Source organism: Hypanus sabinus, chromosome 21, assembly GCF_030144855.1.
Source record: "Hypanus sabinus isolate sHypSab1 chromosome 21, sHypSab1.hap1, whole genome shotgun sequence".
Lineage (NCBI taxonomy): Eukaryota > Metazoa > Chordata > Chondrichthyes > Myliobatiformes > Dasyatidae > Hypanus > Hypanus sabinus.
Window position 1 is genome coordinate 29752175 of NC_082726.1, and position 22006 is coordinate 29774180.

The following is a 22006-nucleotide window of genomic DNA, read 5'->3' on the forward strand; positions in this document are numbered from 1 at the left end:
TTAGTTGTTTTGTGGCAGCAGTACCGTGCAAAGTCAAAAACCTCTAAATTATGAAATGCAGAGTGCAAAACAAATGAATAATAGGGTAATATTCATGGGTTTATGGACTGTTCAGAAATCTGATGGCAGAGGGGAAGAAACTGTTCCTGGCTCATTGAGCTTTAGTGAGTTCAGGGCCAGCATGTTTCCTGTAGGGATGAACGGCAAAGATAGCGACTTAGGGTACTTGGACCATAAAGCTTATTGAAGGTGTGATCAAGCAAAATAAAGGAACAGATATGGGCAACTGTGGATTATAATGAGTGTAGGAGAGAACCTTAGGGACTATTATGTGTGGACACGGGTTGTGAGCAACGTTCTGAATGGAGATTTTACATTTGTATTCAGCAAGGAGAATATAATGGAAACTAGGGAGTTTAGGATTTACGTAGAAAACCTGCAGCACAATACAGGCTCTTCGGCCCACAAAGTTGTGCCAAACATGAAATTACTTAGAAATTACTAGGCTTACCTATAGCCCTCTATTTTTCTAACCTCCATGTACCTATCTAAAAGTCTCTTAAAAGACCCTATCGTATCAGGCTCCACCACCGTTGCCGGCAGCCCATTCCACGCACTCACCACTTACCCCTGATATCTCCTCTGTACCTACTCCCCAGCACCTTAAACCTGTGTCCTCTTGTGGCAACCATTTCAGCCCTGGGAAAAAGCCTCTGACTATCCACACGATCAATGCCTCTCATCATCTTACCAAGGGCATCTTGATAGTTCGGAGCAGGATAGTATCAAGAAGCGGGTGGTGTTAGATGTTCCCTCTACCCCAGCCCAGTGAAGCAGTAGGCTACATCATTCTCTGAGCCACAAGATAGCCGGTCTCCCCGGAGCCCCGCTCTCCGCTGGCACAGGTAGTTTTCCAGCGACCTGTTTAACTCATTTGTTCAGGTATTGTTACAGCAAATTTTCTGCGAGGCTGGGGACCGTTGCGGCAGTGGGAGAGCAGACAGTAGAAGCGTGCGGACAGATGATGCTGGTTATACCCGGAAGATCGGACAGCCAACGCAGGGTGAAAGGTAGCTTGTTCGCTACCCCCGGGTCATGTGACCTCCCGTCAGGCAGCGAGCTGGCTCGGTTGTTATGGTAACGATGGGCTGTGAAGACGCGGCCTAAGGTCGAACGGGTGGGTCGGGCACTGGCGGTGAGATGTGACCGGGTCGAGGAGCTCAGCGGCGGCATGATTCGCAGATACCGTCGGAAGCCGGTGTGCAACACGCTGGAAATGTGAGTGGCGGAAGCCAGGCCCACGCGGCCTGCCTCGGCGGTCCGGAGCGCACACAGCCCGGGGGACGGGTGGGGGGGAGAGGAGCACAGTCCTGATGGTTGGGTCGGGGTGGAGGGGTGAATTGGATGGGATGAGGAGCGTAGATTGTGGGTCGAGGGTGATGTGATGCACATCCCGAGGTCTCAAGGATTGGGGAAGGGGAAGAACATCCCTTGGTTGAGATGCGGCAACACAGATCGTGGGGTTGGGGGTGGGGTAATGTAGGAAACACATCCCATGGGTTGCGAAGTGACTGCTGCTAAATGGCCCAGTGTACAGCTACTGTAGAGGAGGAGGAAAGAGAGGAAGGGGAGTTGCATTTCTGATTACGGACAACATCAGGGCAGTAGTCTGAAATGAAATTACTGTGGTATCATCTGGTGAAACTTTATGAGTGGAGACAAGATTTAAGTAGGGCATGATCACTGTTGTGGTTATACTCTGGAGCCCAAATAGTTAATGGGAATTAGAAGAACAAATGGAGACCCATGAGGACGTGTACGGAGTGACAAAGTTCTTGTAATGTTGCAACAACCACCTCGCATTCAATGTCAGCAAGACAAGAATTGATTGTGAACCTCAGGAAAGGGAAGTCGGGAGAAACACATCAGTTCTCATTGAGGGTGAGCAGTTTCAAGTTCCTAGACCTCAGCATCTCATAGGATCTATCCTGAGCTTAACACACTGATGCAATCACAAAGGAGGTCCACCAGGAGCTTGAAAAGATTAGGCATGCCATCAAAGATTTTTGAAGATTTGTGCAGATGCTTCCTGACTGGTTACATCACAGTATGATATTCAGCCCCACTCCACGGTCTTCTCCCCATAACCTTTGATGCCGTGTCCCATCAAGAATCTATTAATCTCTGCCTTAGATAAGACCAATGACCTGGCATCCACAGCTGCATGTGGCAACAAATTCCACAAATTCACCACCCTTTGGCTAAAGAAATTTCACAACATCCCTGTTTTGAAAGGATGCCCCTCCATCCTGAGGCTATGCCCTCTTGTCCTAGACTCTCCCAGCATGGGAAAAGTCCTTTCCACATCTACTCTCTCTAGGTCTTTCAATATTCAGAAGGTTTCAATAAGATCCCCCCCCCCCCCCATCCTTCTGAATTCCAGCAAGTACAGACCCAGAGCCTTCAAATGATCCTCGTATGATAACTCTTTCATTTCTGGAATCATCTTTGTGAACCTTCACTGGACCCTTTCCAATGCCAGCATATCTTTTCTAAGATATGGAGCCCAAAACTGTTCACAGTACTCAAGGTGAGGCCTCACCAGTGCCTTATACACCCTCAGCATCACATCCTTGCTCTTATATTCTAGACCTCTTGAAATGAATGCTAACATTGCATTTGCCTTCCTCACCACCAACTCAACCTGCAAGTTAACCTTCAGGGTGTTCTGCACAAGGACTCCCAAGTCCCTCTGCATCTCAGATTCCGGAATTTTCTCCCTGTTTAGAAAATAGTCTGCACATTTATTTCTACTACCACAGTGCATGACCATGCATTTTCCAAAATTGTATATCATTTGCCACTTACTTGTCCTTTTTCCTAATCTGTCTAAGCCTTACCTGTTTCCTCAACACTACCTGCCCCTCCACCAACCTTCATATCATTTGCAAATGTGGCAACAAAGCTATCTATTCCATCATCCAAATCAGTTATATACAGCATAAAAAGAAGTGGTCCCAACACCGACTCCTGCAGAACACCATTAGTCACTGGCAGCCAACCAAACAAGGATCCCTTTATTCCCGTTCGTTGTCTCCTACCAATCAGCCAATGCTGTAACCATGTTAGTAACTTTCCTGTAATACCATGGGCTCTTAACTTGGTAAGCAGCCTCATGTGCGGCACCTTGTCAAAGGCCTTCTGAAAGACCAAATATACAACATCCAGTGCATCCCCTTTATATATCTTACTTGTAATCTCCTCAAAGAATTCCAACAGGTTTGTTAGGCAGGATTTTCCCTGAAGGAAACCGTGCTGACTGTACTATCTTCACCTGTGTCACCAAGTACTCCATTACCTCATCCTTAACAATTGACTCCAACATCTTCCCAATCACTGCCGTCAGGCTAACTGGTCTATAATTTCTTTTCTGCTACCTTCCTCCTTTCTTAAAGAGTGGATTAACGTTTGCAATTTCCAGTCCTCTAGCACTATGCCAGAGTCCAATGATTTTTAAAAGATCATTTCTAATGCCACCACAATCTGTAACGCTACCTCCCTAGGGTCCAGATCCTTTGGTCTGGGTGACTTATGTACCTTTAGGTCTTTCAGCTTTTTGAGCACCTTCTCTCTTGTAACAGTAACTGCACCCACTTCACTTCCTTCACACACTACATCAGGCATACTCTTTTTTTTTCTAAAATACTCCAATCCAGGTAAGATCCTGTTGAACCTTTTCTGCACCCCATCCATAGCTTCCACATCATTCCTGAAATATGGTAACCAGAAATAAACAGAATGTACCAAATTTTGCCTAACTAAAATTATATACAACTGCAGTATGATTTCCTGTTTTTTATATTCAATACCCAGATAAACAACAGCAGGTATATAGGAAGCCTTCTTTACCATTCAAAATATTTGTGTTATTAATTTCAGGGAGCTATGGAGCTGCAGCCCATAACCCCCTACATCAGTGTTCTGAAGTCCTACATTCTTTAACATTTGACTTCCCAAAGTGCAACACATCACACTCGTCTGTGTTAAACTCTGCCATTTCCTAAGTCTAATTGGTCTACATCCAGCTGAATCCTTTGACAACATTCCTCATCATCCACAACTCCAATAATACTTGTGTCATCTGCAAACTAACTAACCAGCTCACCTATGTTTCCATCCAAACCATTTAAATATATCACACACAGAGATTGCAGCACTGATCCTTGCAGAACATAATTGTTCCATTCAGAATAACACCCATCCCCTTGTCTTCCAGTCTATTAAACCTCAAGGGATCACATGTACCTTTATGTTCTGCATCAGCCTATCATGAGACAATGTCCACCACAATACCCTCAAAGCAATCAGAATCAGGTTTATTATTACTGACATTTGTTGTTTTGTGGCAGCAGTATAGTGCAGTACGTTAAAAGTACTACGTTACAATAAGAAATATAGAAAAGATAAATAATGCAAAAAGAGAACAAAATATTGAGGTACTGTTCATGGGTTGTTTCTTTGTTCATTCAGAAATCTGATAGTGGAGAGGAAGAAGCTGCCCCTAAAATGTTGATTGTATGTCTTCGGGTTCCTGTACCTCTTCCCTGATGGTAACAGTGAGAAGAGAGAATGTCTCTGGTGGTGGGGGCCCTTAATGACAGGTGCTGCTTTTTTGAGGCATTGCCTTTTGAAGATTATCTCAATGGTGGTTAGGCTAGGGGCTATGATGGAGCTTGCTGAGTTTACAACCCTCTGAAGCACCTCCATTCCAGACAATGATGCAACCAGTAAGATTGCTCTCCATGGTACATGGAGATACCAAATTTCCTCAAGCCCCAATGAAATATAGCCACTTGCATGCCTTCTTTATAATTACATCCATATGTTGGGTCCAGGATCAATGTTCAGAGATGTTGACACTCATAAACCTGAAACAATTCACCCTTTCCGTTGCTGACCCCTCAATGAGGACTGGTGTCAACTTTCCCTTTCTGAAGTTTACAATCAATTCCTTGGTCTTAGTGATGATGAGTGCAAGGTTGCTATTGTGACAAACACTCAATCAGGTGATCTGTCTCACGATGTACACCTGCTTGTCACTATCTGAGATTTTGCCACCAACAGTTGTATCATAGGCAAATTTATAGATGGCGTTTGACCTGTGTCTAGCCACTCAAGTCATGGGTTTGTGAGGGAAGAACAGCGGGCTAAGCACACATCCTTGAGGTGCACCAATGTTGATTGCCAGTGAGGAGGAGATGTTATTTCTGGTCTGTACTGACTATCGTCTCTAGATATGGAAGTCTAGGATCCAGCTGCAGAGGATCTGGTACAGAGGCCCAGGTTTAGAAGCTTGTTGATTAGTACTGAGAGGACGATGGTGTTGAATGCTGACTAGTAATCCATAAACAGCTGCCTGACATTGGTATTTCAGTTGTCCAGGTGGGCCAAGCCTAAGTGGAGAACCAGTAAGATTGTATCCAGTGTAGACCTATTGTGCCAAGAATAATATATAAAAAGTTAAATTAAATAAGTAGTGCCAGAATAGTGAGGTAGTGTTCATGAGTTGGTTCATTGTCCATTCAGAAATCTGATGGTGGAGGGGGTGGAGCTATTCCTAAAATGTTGAGTGTGTGTCTTCAGGCTCCTATATCTCTGCTCTGGCGGCATTAAGAAGAGAACATGTCCTGGGTGATGGGGTCCTTTGTGATGGATGCTGCCTTTTTGAGACATTGCCTTTTGAACATGTTTTCAATGCTGGGGAGGCTGGTGCCTTGATGGAGTTGGTTGAGTTTGCAACCCTCTGCAGCTTTTTTCAATTGTGTGCAGGGGCCCCTCCAAACCAGATGATGATGCAGACCTTATAGAAGTGTTTAAAATTATGAGAGATGTAGATAAGATGGATAGTGACAAGTCTTTCTCTAGGAGAGGGACTCCCAAAACTCGGGAGCATATATTTAGGATGGCAGGGGAAATACTGATAAAGGTCCTCAGGGGTAACTTTTGACAGAGGATGGTGATATATGGAATGGCTGAAGGGGAAGTAGTTGAAACAGATAAAATATTATTTAAGAATCACTTGGAGAGATACATAAAGGAGAAGTATCTTAGATATGGATTGAAAACAGGAATTTGGGGCTAGCTAGGTAGATAATGTAATTGGCATGGAATCACAGGGACAAAGGGGCTATAAATGTGTAGTATTGCTCTATGACTCCAACCTGGTGTAAAAGTTGGCTTTTATTTTCACAGATGTTGTCTGTTGCAATCTAACTCAGATAGCCACCCAGTGCCAGACAAACAAGCAGAGTATTCAGCTCCTTCGCCTATCACCAGCATTGAGGATGCAGATTCCAGCTCCAGTGGGTATGTGCTTCACCTGCTCTAGTCCTATAGCATCATTCTGCTGTTTTATTTACACGTGTTGAATAAGCATGTCTGAAGCAATCCCTCAAGCAAGGCAGATTATCTAGTTATTGACATATATCTGTTTGTGGAGGCTTCATGATAGAGTCATACATTAATATAGCGCAGGTGGCCCAACTAGTCCATTTCAACTGTGGTGCCCACCCAGCTCATTCTGATTTCCTGCACTGGCCCATGTCTCTCTAAGCCCAGTCTTTCCATTTACCTATCCAAGTGTTTCTTAAATTATACTACAGTGCCTGCCTTAATCACTTCTTCTAGCAGCTAATTCCATACACTTACCACCCTCTGAATGACCTACTCTCATAGAACATTAAGCACAAGATAGGCCCATTGGCCCACATTGTCTGTGCTGAACATGATGCTGAAATAAACCAAATCTTTTCCTCCTCCCCATGATCCATGTTCCTCCATTGCCTCTCAAATCCACTGTCGTATCTGCATCCACTAATACCCCTGGTGATCCATTCCAGGCAGCCACCACTCTTTGTTTTAAGCTTAAAATAAGTTTATTATCAAAGTACATGTATGTCACCAGATACAACCCTGATTCATTTTCTTACGGGCATTCACAGTAAATACAAGAAACACTATAGAATCAAAGAATGATGGGACCCAGCATGATGAAGAAAAAGCTGCTGTACAAATACAAGAAAAAGAAATAATAATAAATTAGCAACCAGTCGATATATCCTCCATGGCACATCTACAGAGGTTTGTCAAAGTTTTAGATGACATGCCGAATCTTCACCAACTACTAAGAAAGAGGCACTACTGTGCTTTCTTCATAGTGGAACTTACTTGATGAGCCCAGGACAGATCCTCTGAAATGATAAAACCAGGAAATTTAAAGTTACTGACCCTCTCCACCTCTGATTCCCGCCCAGGACCGCCATCTTCTTCTTCCTGAAGTCAATAATCAGCTCCTTGGTCTTGCTGACATTGAGTGAGAGGGTGGTGTTGTGACACCACTCAGCCGGATTTTCAATTTTCAATTGACTGATGCAGTCAATGACGGTGGTGTCAGCACACTTAAATATGGCATTGGAGCTGTACTTAGCCTCACAGTCGTTAGTGTAAAGTGAGTAGAGCAGGGGGCTAAGGACACAGACTTGTGGTGCACCTGTGCTGATGGACATTGTGGAAGAGATGTTGTTGCCAATCCAAACTGATTGGGGTCTGCAAATGAGGAAATAGAGAATCATTTGCACAAGGAGGTATTGAGGCCTAAGTCTTGAAGCTTATTGATTAGTTTTGAGGGGATAATAATATTGAATGCTGAGCTGTAGTCAATAAAGAGCATCATGATGTATGCATGTTCCTGTCCAGATGTTCCAGGGTTGAGTGAAGAGGCATCTGTTGTTGACCTGTTGTAACAGTAGGCAGACTGCAGCAGATCCAAATTGCTTCTCGGGCAGGAATGATATGTTTCATCACCAACCTCTTAAAGCTCTGCATCAAACTGGATGTAAGTTCGACTGGACGATAGTCATTAAGGCAGGTTGCCATAACATAACTTACTGCACACTACTTTAAACTTTCCCCCTCTCGTCTACCTCATCAGTGCCTGTCATAATTTTATATTTATAGGGTCAATGGGGACAGTTTTAATTTTGAATCCAAATGGTCACGTCACTATAGATCCCACACACTTTAATCTTCAGGATAAGCCTACCATAAGGGACTTAGTCTACCATAAGGCCTTATGAGATGTCCTGCACAAGTAGGATTAAAGAGAATCCCGACGTCATTTGCATACGAGATAGAGTATAATTGCACAGGATAAAGGGGAGAAGTTATGTTTGCAATTGGAGGGATGTTGTAAAGTATTGAATGAGGTGTTTTGAGATTAATGGCGAGGTAGTGTTGGGTCTCCGGAACAGCATTAAGGTGGGTAAATCCCCAGGATTAGGTTATTGAGCAAGACAAAAAATGAGATTGCTGGGGCTTTGACCAAGATGTTTGCGCCCTAATTAGCTGCAGGCAAGATCCTGGGTGAATGGCAAGTAGCTAGTATTATTCTGTTGGTTAAGGATGTTTCTGATAACTACAGAACATGCGTTTTATGTCAGTGGTAGGGAAGTTATTGTAGATGATACCAAAGGACAGGACTTATGAGCATTTAGAGAACTGTCACTTATGTGGGGCATGTCAGCATACATTTGTATAGGGTAGGTCAAATCTTAAAAACATTAAGTTTTTTTGAGGTGGTGACTAAGGCGATTGATGGAGGTAGGGCAGTGGATGTTCTCTACATGGATTTTAGTAAACCATTTGACAAAGTCACACATGGTAGGCTCATCTAAAAGATTAAGATATGTGGGATTCACAGTGACTTGGCTATTTGGATTCAGAATTTGCTTGTCTATAGGAGGACAGATTAGTGGTTGCCAGGCTTATTCTGGCTGGAGATCTGACAGCAATGGTGTTTTGCAGAGATCCATACTGGGACATCTGCTGTTTGTGACGTATATAAATGTCTTGGATGAAAACACGGATAGCTTTCATGTAGTTAAAATTGGTGGTATCGTTGATAGTGCAGAAGATTGCAAAGGATACAGAGGGATATAGATCAGTTGCAGATCTGGATTGAGAAATTGCAGATGTAGTTTAATGTAGCCAAATATGAAGTGTTGCACTTTCAGAGATCAATTGTAAAGGGACAGGATGCAGTATGTGGCAAGGCTCTTAACAGTGTTGTAGTACAGCAAAAATCTTGGGGTTCAAGTTTATAGCAACCTGATAGGGTAGTAAAGAAGCCTAAATGCTTGATTTAATAGTCAGGGGATTGAGATCAAGAGACAGGATGGAGCTATATTTAACTGGTTAGGCCACATCTGGCAATTTGCATTCATTTGTGTCACCCCATTTCAAGAGGCTTTCAAAATGGATGCTGAAGAGGCTTACTAAAGTGCTCCCTAGATCAGAGGACATGTGCTATTGAGAGAGGTTGGACAAACATGGGTTGTGTTTCTTAGCAACAGAATCTGTGTGAAAACCTCTAAGTAGTTTATAAGATTATGAGAGGCATCAATAGACCACAAAGTCAATATCATTCTTCTGGGTTCGAAATATCTAACACTAGAAAGCATGTATTTAACATGAGAGGCTATAGAAACTGGAGGAGTTATGGACTTCTGTAGACAAAAGTGACTAGTTTAGTAGACTTTTGTTTAATTTGGCAGAACATCATGGGCTGGTGGGTCTACTTCTGTGCTGTACTGATTTATGCTCTATTGGCCTGTGGGGGACTTTATAGAAAGCTTACTGAAGTCCATGTTTACAATATCCAACCATTTTAGTCACTTCCTCAAAAAATCTGTTCATTCACATCCATTGTACAAAGCCACACTGGCATCGCTAATACGAATACCTATGTCAGGATGCTGTTTATTGGCTATAGCTCAGCGTTCAACATCATCATTCCTACAGTCCTGATCGAAAAGCTACAGAACCTGGGCCTCTGTACCTCCCTCTATAACTGGATCCTCAACTTCCTAACCAGAAGACCACAATCTATGCAGATTGGTAATAACATCACCTTGCTGACAATCAACATTGGTGCGCCACAGGAATGTGTGCATAGTCCACTGCTCTACTCTCTCTACACCCATGACTGCATGGCTAGGCAAAGCTCAAATGCCATCTGTAAATTTGACAATTATTACATCCATTGTTGGCAGAATAAGAGGGTGATGAGAGGGCATATGGGAACAAGATATGCCAGCTTGTTGAGTGGTGTCACAGCACCAACCTTGCACTCAGTGTTAGTAAGAACAAAGAGCTGATTGTGGACTTCAGAAAGGATAGAATGAGGGAACACAAACCAATTCTCATAGATGGATCAGAAGTGGGAAGGGTGAGCAATTTCAAGTTCATGGGTGTTGAAATATCTCTGAGGACCTAACCTGGTTACAACCTATTGATGCAGCTATAAGGAAGTGAAGACAGCAGCTATATTTCATCAGGAGTCTGAGGAGATTTGGTTTGTCACCTAAAACACTTGAAAATTTCTACAGATGTACTGTGGAGAGAATTCAGTCTGGCAGCATCACAGTCTGGTATGGGGGGCTACTGCACTGGATCCAAGTAAGCTGCAGAAAGCTGTAAAATTAGCCAGCTCCATCATGGGCATTAACCTCTAGAGTATTCAAGACACTTTTGAGGAGTGGGGCCTCAGGAAGCAGTGTCCTTCGGGAAGGAGGTATAGCTAGTCCCCGAATTACAAACGTCCGACTTACGGACAACTCGTACTTACGAACCAAGGGAGAACACTGTCTGCCATTTTAAGTCAGATCGCGAAGCCGTCCGGCATTTTAAGTCGTTGCTGTTGACACTGTGTTGAGTGTTTAACTTTGTATTTGGCTTAAATTTTTCTTAGTAAGATTCACCCTGACCCCGCCCCCCTCCCCCGTTCTTGCCGGCTGGTGGCACAGTGAGATCAGCGCTGGGCTCGAGAATAGAGTTTCCTGAGTTTGATCTAGTGAAAGACCACTTCCGTGCCGAGTTGATGTCGATCCAGTGACTCCCGTACCATCCATGCTGGGTTGATGTCAAGTTCGCAACTCGACCTCGTAAAAAAAAAACACAGCCACCTCCAGTTTAAATTCCCACACGCAATATAGTGGAGGATGAAATACCTAAACCCAGCACAGCCCCCACTTGTCCCATTTAGCCTGTTTCAGTGCGGTGAAGTTTAGGACCCGGGGAATTCAGTGCAGTGGGCCTTAGGACCCAGCAGACCTCGGGAGCCGGCACAGCTCAGGACTCATTACAGCTCGGGACCCACCGCCTGCAGTGTTTCTGTTCCATTGACGGGAAGCGATCGCGATTGAAAATAAAGTGGAAATAATAAAGCGTTTGGAAAGAGGTGAAACGCCATCAGTCATTGGAAAAGCGTTAGGCTACAGTCGGTCAACAATCGGAACAATTTTAAAGGATAACAGATAAAGTGAGAATAATGGAGCATGTGAAAGGCCCTGCCATGATGAAAGCTACAATTATTACTAAGCAACGCAGTGGTTTAATTATTGGAATACATACATTTCTTAAGTGTTTTATGTGCATAGAAAGGTAAAATATACACTATATTCTAAGTCAAATGTTTGACTAATTGACGCTAAATAATGCCGGATGTACTTGTTCCGACTTACGTACAAATCCGACTTAAAGACGGACTCAGGAATGGGACTCGTACTTAACCCGGGGACTGCCTGTATAGAAGCCTGAAGGCACACTCAGGACAGCTTCTTCCCCTTTACCATCCGATTTCTAATTAGACCTTGAACCCATGAACACTACCTCAATGCTTTTTAATTTTATTGCTGTTTTTGCACTGTTTAGTTTAACTTGACTATTTAATATACTTATCTATACTTACTATAATTCAGTTTTTTCTATATTTACCATGTATTGCATTGTACTGCTGCCACAAAGTTAACAAATATCACAACATATGCCAGTGATATTAAATCTGTTTCTGAAGATACGCTTTTTTAAATGCATATAAATTCTGTCCCAAGGAAGCTTCTCCAATAAGTTGCTTGCCACATAAAATTCCTGATTTTTGGTTTAAAATATGCTGATTTATTTGGTTGCCCTTAAACAAAACAACACCATTGGTTAATCTGCAGCCCTTTGGGACATTAGCTAATTTCCATTCCTCTGGGACCTTGCCTATCACAACAGAGCATGCAGTAATCTCTGACAAGGTCCTAGCAATCTCCTCTCCTACCTCCCTTAGTTACCTAAGAACCCATTAGGCCCCAGAGACCGTACCAGCATTGATTCTGAGTCTTTGAATTCTGATAAAACATAGAACAGTACAGCATAGGAACAACATCCTTTGGCCGACAATGACTGTACAAAGTACTAAATTAAACTTATCCCTCTGTCTGCACGTGGACATTTATCCCTGTTCATTCCCACTCAGTGTATTCACATGTCCAGTGAATGTTACTGTCATATTTGTTACTACTGTCATCGCTGATTAACTGGACTCTGAATACTCACATTCATTTCTCAATTATACTTTATTTTACTTGTGCACAAGTACAACAGCATGGCCCCTATCTGGTGATACTGTTCTGAATTCTGAACTGAGAAATGCTATTTTTATACAGAACTGACGAGCAATTATGGTCATTGACCATTTGGTAAAGTATGTATGTATAATTCCTTACTTGCAAGATCATTCGTCATTTACAATCTAGGTGTTAAAAGTCGAGAGAAACTACAAGCTGACAACCAATAATGCTTTAAAGTTAATAAAGTAATTGCCCCTTAGTTGGTGTGTGTGTGTCTTAGATCACTGGAGTGCCTGGTGTGCAAAGGGAAGCTGTACTCTTCAAAGATCTTTCTTGCCTGGGCTGTCTGCACTCTGTCTGGAGGTTATGTTAACCCTTGCCTTATTGTTACTTTCACACTACTGCCACCCATGGTAGTGCAACCAATCTGTGTTTTAAGAAAAAAAAACTCTTATATATCCCTTTTAAACTATGCCCTCTAAATTTAAAGCTGTGCCCTCTAGTATTTGACATTTCTACCCTGGATAAACATTCTGGCAGTCTATCCTATCTGTGCCTAAGAGAAATCTGTTGGTGCATCATTTGGAGTTATGCTATTTAACCTCCCAAACTTCAATTCCTCTCTTACTTACTCGGATTAACTGCCATCTGCCTGTATGTGTTCCCCCTTTATCTGTGAGTGGTGTTACTATCTCCCTAATTATTCTCTCGCTCTCAATGTTGGTGTTTAATGCCTTGGGTTTCTCTTTAATTGTAAAAGCTAAGATCTTTTCAGGGACCCTCCTGGCTTTCCTAATTCTCTTCTTGAGTTCTATTTTAACTTCTTTATAAACCTCAAGTGCTCCAGTTTGATTTTAGCTCTCTAAGCTTTACATATTCTTCCTTTTCCAGCCTGACTAAGTTCACCATCGTTCTCATCATGCAAAGTTACCTTAGCTTGTCATTCTTGTTGGTCCTTCCAACTGGAACATACCTGTCCTGTGCCATATAGACTGTGTTTGTTTACCCTGGAGCACAGAAGGCTGAGAGGTGACATGATAAAGGTATATAACATTAAGAGAGGCTTAATAGGGTACATAACAGAGTCTGTTTCTCATCTCAGGTGGGCCTAAAGTTAGAGGGCATTGGTTTGAGATGGAGGGAAATGTTTAAATGAGTTTTAAGAGGTAAAATTTACAGAATCAGCTGTCAACTTTATGGCAGCAGAACAATGAAATACATGATAAATACAGAAAAATAGCTGAGTTGCATTTTATATATTTTATCTTTGTGTGTATATATGTGTGTGTATGTACGTGTAACCATATATAACCATATAACAATCACAGCACGGAAACAGGCCATCTTGGCCCTCCTAGTCCGTGCCGAACCCTTAATCTCACCTAGTCCCACCTACCCGCACTCAGCCCATAACCCTCCACTCCTTTCCTGTCCATATACCTATCCAATTTTACCTTAAATAACACAACTGAACTGGCCTCTACTACTTCTACAGGAAGCTCATTCCACACAGCTATCACTCTTTGAGTAAAGAAATACCCCCTCGTGTTTCCCTTAAACTTCTGCCCCCTAACTCTCAAATCATGTCCTCTAGTTTGAATCTCCCCTACTCTCAATGGAAACAGCCTGTTCACGTCAACTCTATCTATCCCTCTCAAAATTTTAAATACCTCGATCAAATCCCCCCTCAACCTTCTACGCTCCAATGAATAGAGACCTAACTTGTTCAACCTTTCTCTGTAACTTAATTGCTGAAACCCAGGTAACATCCTAGTAAATCGTCTCTGCACTCTCTCTAATTTATTGATATCTTTCCTATAATTCGGTGACCAGAACTGCACACAATATTCCAAATTTGGCCTTACCAATGCCTTGTACAACTTTAGCATTACATCCCAACTTCTGTACTCAATGCTATGATTTATAAAGGCCAGCGTTCCAAAAGCCCTCTTCACCACCCTATCTACATGAGACTCCACTTTCAGGGAACTATGCACAGTTATTCCTAGATCTCTCTGTTCCTCTGCATTCCTCAATGCCCTACCATTTACTCTGTATGTTCTATTTGGATTATTCCTGCCAAAATGTAGAACCTCACACTTCTCAGCATTAAACTCCAAAATAGTGTAGTGAAGTTAAAATAAGTAGTGCAAAATAACAGAAATAAAACAGTAGTGAGGTAGTGTTCATGGGTTCAATGTCGATTTAGAAAATGGATGGCAGAGGATTCCTGAAGCTGTTCCTGGATCACTGAGTGTGTGCCTTCAGGCTTCTGTACCTCCTTCCCGATGGTATCATTGTGAAGAGGGCATATCCAGGGTGGTGGGGACCCTTAATGATGGATGCCTCCTTCCTAAGGCATCGCTCCTTGAAGATGTCTTGGATACTATGCAGGCTTGTACCCATGATGCAACTGACTGATTTTACAAGTTTCTGCAACATATTTCGATCTTGTACAGTAGCAGCCCCCCCCCCCCCAAAAAACCAGATTGAGATGCAGCCAGTCAGAATGCTCTCCATGGTATATTTGTAGGAGTTTTCGAGTGGTTTAGTTGACAAACTATATCTCCTCATGAAATATAGTCACTGTCTTGCCTTCTTTATAGCTGCATCAATATGTTGTGCCCTGGTTAGGTCCTCAGAGATATTGACAGTGAAGAACTTGAAATTGCTCACTTTCCACTCCTGATCCCTTTATGAGGATTGGTTGATATTCATTCATCCTACCCTTCCTGAGGTCCACAATCAGTTCTTTGGTCTTGCTGATGTTGAGTGTGAGGTTGTTGGTGTAACACCACTCAACTAACTGGCATGTCTCACTCCTGTACACCTTATTATCACCATCTGAAATCCAGCCAACAATGGTTGTATCATCAGCAAATTTACAGATACTGTTTGAGCTATGCCTAGCCATACAGTCGAGGGTGTAGAGAGAGTAGAGTAGTGGACTAAGCACACATCCTGTGGTGCCAATGTTGATAGTCAGCGAGGTGAAGATGTTATTTCCAGTCTACACAGATTGTGGTCTTCCGGTTATGAACTTGAAGATCCAGTTACAGAGGGAGGTACAGAGGCCCAGGTTCTGAACTTTTTGATCAGGACTGAGGAATGATGGCGTTAAATGGCTGAGCTATAGTCAATAAACAACATGCTGACATAGGTATTTGCATAATATCTGAATTTTCACACAATGTTGCCCGAGGAAGCGGTGGAGGCGGAAACAGTAACAATTTTTAAAGGATCTGGACTGATAAATGAGTTAACAGGCAAATGGGGTCTATTCGAAATTAGAATAAGACTAAAAATCACTGGCATAAAAGTATCATTTATTTCTTTTGGCTTATATGAAATCTTGCCTTCCCCTGTTTAGATCGCATTTATTGTTCTGGAGGTTTCTTCCACCCTCAATTGCCAAGATAGTACTTTATGGGTTCTCTCTTCTAATTCATAATATTGTTGTTTTGATTTTAGTATTTTTTTTCTATTCTATAGGTTTGTTTTATGTTGTATTTTAATTTTTTATAATTTTCCTCTTGTTGAATTCTGATAATCTTTTTCTAATTGTGGTATTTCTTTCTCCAATTCATTTAATTCTGTTACATATTTATTTTTATGCCCTTAACATATCCAATTATCTGTCCTCTTAAATAAGCTTTTAATATATCCCATAATAAAAAATTACTGGCAGTAGAGGGTGAGTTCATCTCACAGTTCTATTTGAGTTCTATTTGTGCTCTAATAAAACTGCAAAACTCTGGTGTTTTCAACAGCAAAGGATTAAAACGCCACCTATATAATGTTTTTTGTTTACTAGGCATTTCAAGTGATAAAACTAAAGGTGGATGATCCGAGTAGTCTAGTGGCATATTCTGTTTGAATGATCTGACTTTCTAATTTAGCTGATAGTAGAAATAAGTCAATTCTAGAGTAGGAATCACATTGTTTTGAATAGAACGAGTACCGTAATCTCTTTCCCTTGGATACTGCCATCTCCGAGCATCTATTATATTCAAGTCTTTCATGAAGGCCAGGGTGGTTTTTGCTGCCCTGACCTTCACGACTTTTTTAACTGATCCAGACAAAAACTGAAATCCATTTAAGATATTTTCATATCCTTGAACAACTTTCAGAAAAATATTTTGAATAAATTTCTCGCCATCATAATTGGGGGCATATCAATTCAAAAGTTTTCAGGATTCTGAATGTATTTGACAGTTGACCATAACAGATCTTCCAGCCGGGTCTATGATAGTACTCTCCACCCTCACTGGCAAATTCTTCCCTATCAACACTGCCACTCTTCTGGCTCTAGAATTAAGGAAGGACACTATTACTTGACCAACCAATCCTGTCTTTAATTTGTTATGTTCTGTCACTGTAAGATGAGTTTCTTGAAGAAAGGTAATATCAATATGATTTTTTTTAAGATATGCCAAAACCTTTTTCCTTTTTATCGGTCCATTTATCCCATTAACATTAAGACTTAAAAATTTAATTGCTCTATTCATAGTTATCAGATTTTATTAGTTGATAAATCTTGCCCACAAAAAATTATAAATTAATCCCATTTCTTTGAGTGACTCTGAGATATTTGGTGCCATTCTCAATAGAGTATAGAAAATAGAAGGGAAACCAAAGAGAAAAGAAAATAAAAGAAAAAAAGAGATTTTAAAAAAGGAGAAAAACCCTCCCAACTAGCGCTCCAAGTCCACGGCGCCTTAACCCCTCTTACTGTGGGGTCCGATAAACATTGCACTAAAGATAGACATTCTTTAACATGTAACATAATTAATCTTTTTTTAAAAAGAAAAAATGATTATCCAGTCCCCCAATAACTCCTTAATTAAACATCTGTACAAAATAAATTGTATTCCACACCCATTATTACTAAATATCTAACATAATCTATAATATTGAAAGTAAATAACATTAATATAGCAGTATATCCAAAGAAAGAGAATTCAAAGAAACTTACTAAAATATAACCTTAAATATTATATCCAGCATTCAAAAAATTAAACATATCAAAAAAAATCTATGTAATCAAAGCGACTCATACTAGTTATAACAAAATTAGAACTATATAGTTTCTAAGTAGTATAATTCAAAAATATCTAGAAAAAAGCTAAATAGATTTAATAGGAAATTAATATTCATAGTGATTTCCATCCATAATCATATGAATTTTAAGATCAATATTTTAAATCATTATAGTCTTTGTCCATAATCATATTGCTTCGAAGTTCAAGATTATAATGTTGTTAATCTATATTAATAAAGAAAATCAAATTATCTTCGTCTAAGATACATCTTTCTAGGTCTCTTGTTCCAGAAGATATTCTGAATCAAGGTGTCTCAGATGCTTTATTGAATAAAGTTTATCGCCTCCTGGGGGTTAGTAAAAAAATTTCCTCCCTCCATCTGGCAGAGTAATTCTCAGCTTTGCTGGATATAATAAAGAATATTGAAGACCTTTATTCTTTAATAACCTCCTTGTTAAACCTCCTGGGAAATGAATGTACAAGGGTATACGTGCTATCGTAGGGACAGAAATGTGGGCAGAGGGGGTGGGGTGGCCCTGTTGGTGAGGAATGAGATTCAGTCCTTTGCAAGGGGGGACATAGGATCAGGAGAAGTAGAGTCTGTGTGGATAGAACTGAGGAACAGTAAGGGCAAAAAGACCCTAATGGGTGTTGTCTACAGGCCACCAAACAGTAGCATGGATATTGGGTGCAAGTTGAATAGGGAGTTAACATTGGCATGTGGCAAAGAAAATGTCGCAGTAGCTATGGGGGATTTCAACATGCAGGTGAACTGGGAGAATAGGGTTGGTGCTGGACCCCAGGATAGGGAGTTTGTAGAGTGCCTACGGGATGCATTCTTGGAACAGCTTGTACGAGAGCCGACCAGGGACAAGGCTATTCTGGATTTAGTGTTGTGTAATGAACAGGATTTGATAAGCAACCTTGAAGTAAAGGAGTCATTAGGAGGTAGTGACCATAATATGATAAGCTTTTATCTGCAATTTGAGAAGGATAAGGGCAGATCGGAGGTGTCAGTGTTGCAGTTGAACAAAGGAGACTATGGAGCCATGAGGGAGGAGCTGACCAAAGTTAACTGGACAGATATCCTAGCAGAAAAGACAATGGAACAGCAATGGCAGGTATTCTTGGGAATAATGCACAAGGTGCAAAATCAGTTCATCACCCGGAGAAGGAAGGATTCAAAGAGGGGAGAGGGGCCACAGTGGTTGACAAAGTAAGTCAGAGATTGCATAGCATTAAAAAATGAGGTATGAACGCAAGCTAGCCAGGAATACCAGGAATATAAAAGGAGGATAGCAAAAGCTTTTTTAGGTATGTGAAGAGAAAGAAGATAGTTAAGAACAATGTTGGGCCCTTGAAGGATGAATTGAGTGAAGTTGTTATGGGAAACAGAGAAATGGCAGAAGAATTTAATAAGTACTTTAGATCTGTCTTCACTAGGGAAGACACAAGCAATCTCCCAGATGTATGGATGGGCCAAGGACATAGAGCCTAACATCAGTAGAGGGGAAGATGCTAGAGTCCGTTATTAAAGATGAAATAGTGGCATATCTAGATAGCAGTGATAGGATTGGGCCGAGCCAGCATGGATTTACCAAGGGCAAATCATGCTTGACTAATCTATTGGAGTTTTTCGAGGATGTAACCAGGAAGTTAGACAAGGGAGATCCAGTGGATCTACTTTCAGAAGGCATTTGATAAGGTCCCACATAGGAGAAAGGTGGGTAAAATCAAAGCTCATGGCATTGGGGGGGAAGATATTGACATGGATAGAAAACTATTTGGCAGCTAGAAAGCAAAGGGTAACGGTGAATGGGTGTTTCTCGGAATGGCAGGTGGTGACTAGTGGGATGCCACAGGGCTCGGTATTGGGACCAGAGCTGTTTACGATTTACATCAACGATTTAGATGAAGGCATTGAGAATAACATTCGCAAGTTTGCTGATGATACTAAGCTGGGTGGCAGTGTGACGTGATGAGGATGTTAGGAGAATTCAGGGTGACTTGGATAGGCTGAGTGAGTGGGCAGATACTTGGCAGATGACGTTTAATGTGAATAAGTGTGAGATTATCCACTTTGGGAGTAAGAACAGAACAGAAAGGCAGATTATTATCTGAACAGTGTAGAGTTAGGTAAGGGAGAAATACAAAGAGATCTAGGAGCCCTTGTTCATCAGTCACTGAAGGTGAATGAGCAAGTGCAGCAGGCAGTGAAGAAGGCTAATGGAATGTTGGCCTTTATTACAAAGGGAATTGAGTACAAGAGCATGGAAATCCTTTTGCATTTGTATAGGACCCTGGTGAGACCACACCTGGAGTATTGTGTACAGTTTTAGTCTCCAGGGTTAAGGAAGGACATCCTGGCTATAGAGAAAGTGCAGCGTAGATTCACAAGGTTAATTCCTGGGACGTCTGGACTGTCTTACACAGAGAGGTTAGAGAGACTGGGCTTGTACACGCTGGAATTAAGGAGATTGAGAGGGGCTCTGATTGCAATATATAAGATTATTAAGGGATTGGACAAGATAGAGGCAGGAAATCTGTTCCAGATGCTGGGAGAGTCCAGTACCAGAGGGCATGGTTTGAGAATAAGGGGTATATCATTTAGGACAGAGTTAAGGAAAAACTTCTTCTCCCAGAGAGTTGTGGGGGTCTGGAATGCACTGCCTCGGAAGGCAGTGGAGGCCAATTCTCTGGATGCTTTCAAGAAAGAGCTAGATAGATATCTTATGGATAGGGGAATCAAGGGATATGGGGACAAGGCAGGAACTGGGTATTGATAGTCGATGATCAGCCATGATCTCAGAATGGCGGTGCAGGCTCAAAGGGCCGAATGGTCTACTTCTGCACCTATTGTTTATTGTTAAGTCAAAATCTTTCCTTTTTCTTAACAAGGCCACACTAATATCTGGAAAGAAGGATATCTTTCCCCTTTCAAACTCTTAATAGACCATTTCTCTCCCTGGCCTCTATTGCTGCAGCTGGTAATAATTTTTGTTTATCTTGATACTTCAAAAAGCGTTTAAGTATAGAACGCGGCCTTTGCTCTGGAAGTGGTCGGGGGAGTAAAGTCCTGTGTGCTCTTTCTATAATTAATTCTTTGTCAAAATGCTTTTTCCCCAGAACTTTGGGGATCCATTCTTGAAAGAAAGTTACTGTGTCACTTCCTTCCAGTCCCTCTTTTAAACCCACTATTTTGATATTATTTCTTCTGCTATGTGAGATATAGCTAATGTAACAAATTAAAATGTATCATTTTGTATCTAGAGTTGATAAGACTGCTACAGGTTTCCCTCTGTAGGAGAGAGTAAGCTTTTGGCACGGACTAGAAGGGCCAAGATGGGCTTTTTTCATGTTGTTATTGTTATATGGTTATGGTTATAGTTTTCAAGGAAGTCCAGTTTATCCATTATTTTTACTTTCTCAATCCTCCAGGAATCTTTTTCTTTTTCCAGGCTTTGTAATCTATTCACAACATCCTTTGTATTATTTTCTAAATCCTGGGTTCGCAAATTTAAAGATTCCAAAGTCTGCTTCATTTCCTTAGATTTTTGAATGATAAGGTCTAAATGACTCTTGAATTTGTCCATCCTACTGGTTAAAGTCCGGACTGCATCAGCCAACTCATGAATTGCGGCCACGAAGTCACTGCCCGAGCCATCACCGCATCATGCTGCCACAGTCTTTAGGTCTTTCGCAGGGTCAGAGGAACCGTCCGACAAGCAGGCCTCATCATCGCTCCCACGTCTCTCAACTCCAGATGCCCCCGTGAGTGCAGGGCAAGCAGCACTAGCACCAGTAGGATTTCCACATTTTTCCTTTTAACCATTGCTTTTGTTAAAGTTATATGAGAGCCTTATAAACAGGTAATAAAGAACTTTTTGTAGGAGTTATTCAGGGAAGCGCCCGATTAATGGGCACGACGTCACATCTATTCGGAACTATATAAATCAGAATCAGTGGGTGACTCATTGAAAATTGATGATTTCTTGTCTAATTTACAACTTTCCAAATTGAGTCAACCAAATCAGGAAGAATTGAATGCCCCTTTTTGTAGGGATGAAATTGAAAAAGCCCTGGGCTTACTACAGGTTAATAACTCACCGGGAGATGATGGTTTTCCCCCTGAATTTTATAGAGAATTTAAGGATCAATTAATGCCCCCCTTTTTATGAGGGTTGTGACTCAGGCTGAGGAGACCCATACTCTACCGGAATCTTTTTCAACAGCAATTATAACGTTAATTCTTAAGAGGGATAAGGATCTGCTAAAACCAGCATCTTTCACTTTTCACTTTTAAATGCAGACTATAAAATTATAGCAAAGGCATTGGCTAATAGATTAGCTCGATATCTGCCAAAATTAATTAAATCCGATCAAACAGGATTTATTAAAAAATAGACAATTATCTGATAATACTGGCAGACTATTGCCTATATTACATTTAGCTGACTGTAGCAGTGGCTTTAGATGCTGAAAAGGCCTTTAATAGGCTTAAATGGGATTTTT

At 41.4% G+C, this 22006-nt stretch overlaps 1 protein-coding gene across 9 annotated transcripts in view; it reads left to right on the plus strand.

The window, feature by feature from the left end:
- The first annotated feature begins 1082 nt into the window (after positions 1 to 1082).
- fam149b1 (family with sequence similarity 149 member B1) overlaps positions 1083 to 22006 on the plus strand; it is a 117147-nt gene continuing 96223 nt past the window's right edge. For 2 of the 9 annotated variants that reach the window (XM_059946196.1, XM_059946195.1), the window contains exons 1-2: positions 1095 to 1278; positions 6253 to 6366. In XM_059946196.1, coding sequence (XP_059802179.1) covers positions 1232 to 1278; positions 6253 to 6366 — 161 coding nt within the window. In that variant the 5' untranslated portion in view covers positions 1095 to 1231. Of the gene's footprint in view, positions 1279 to 6252; positions 6367 to 22006 lie in introns of all 9 variants that reach the window. The other 7 variants (XM_059946201.1, XM_059946200.1, XM_059946203.1 and 4 more) reach the window with 5 other exon arrangements.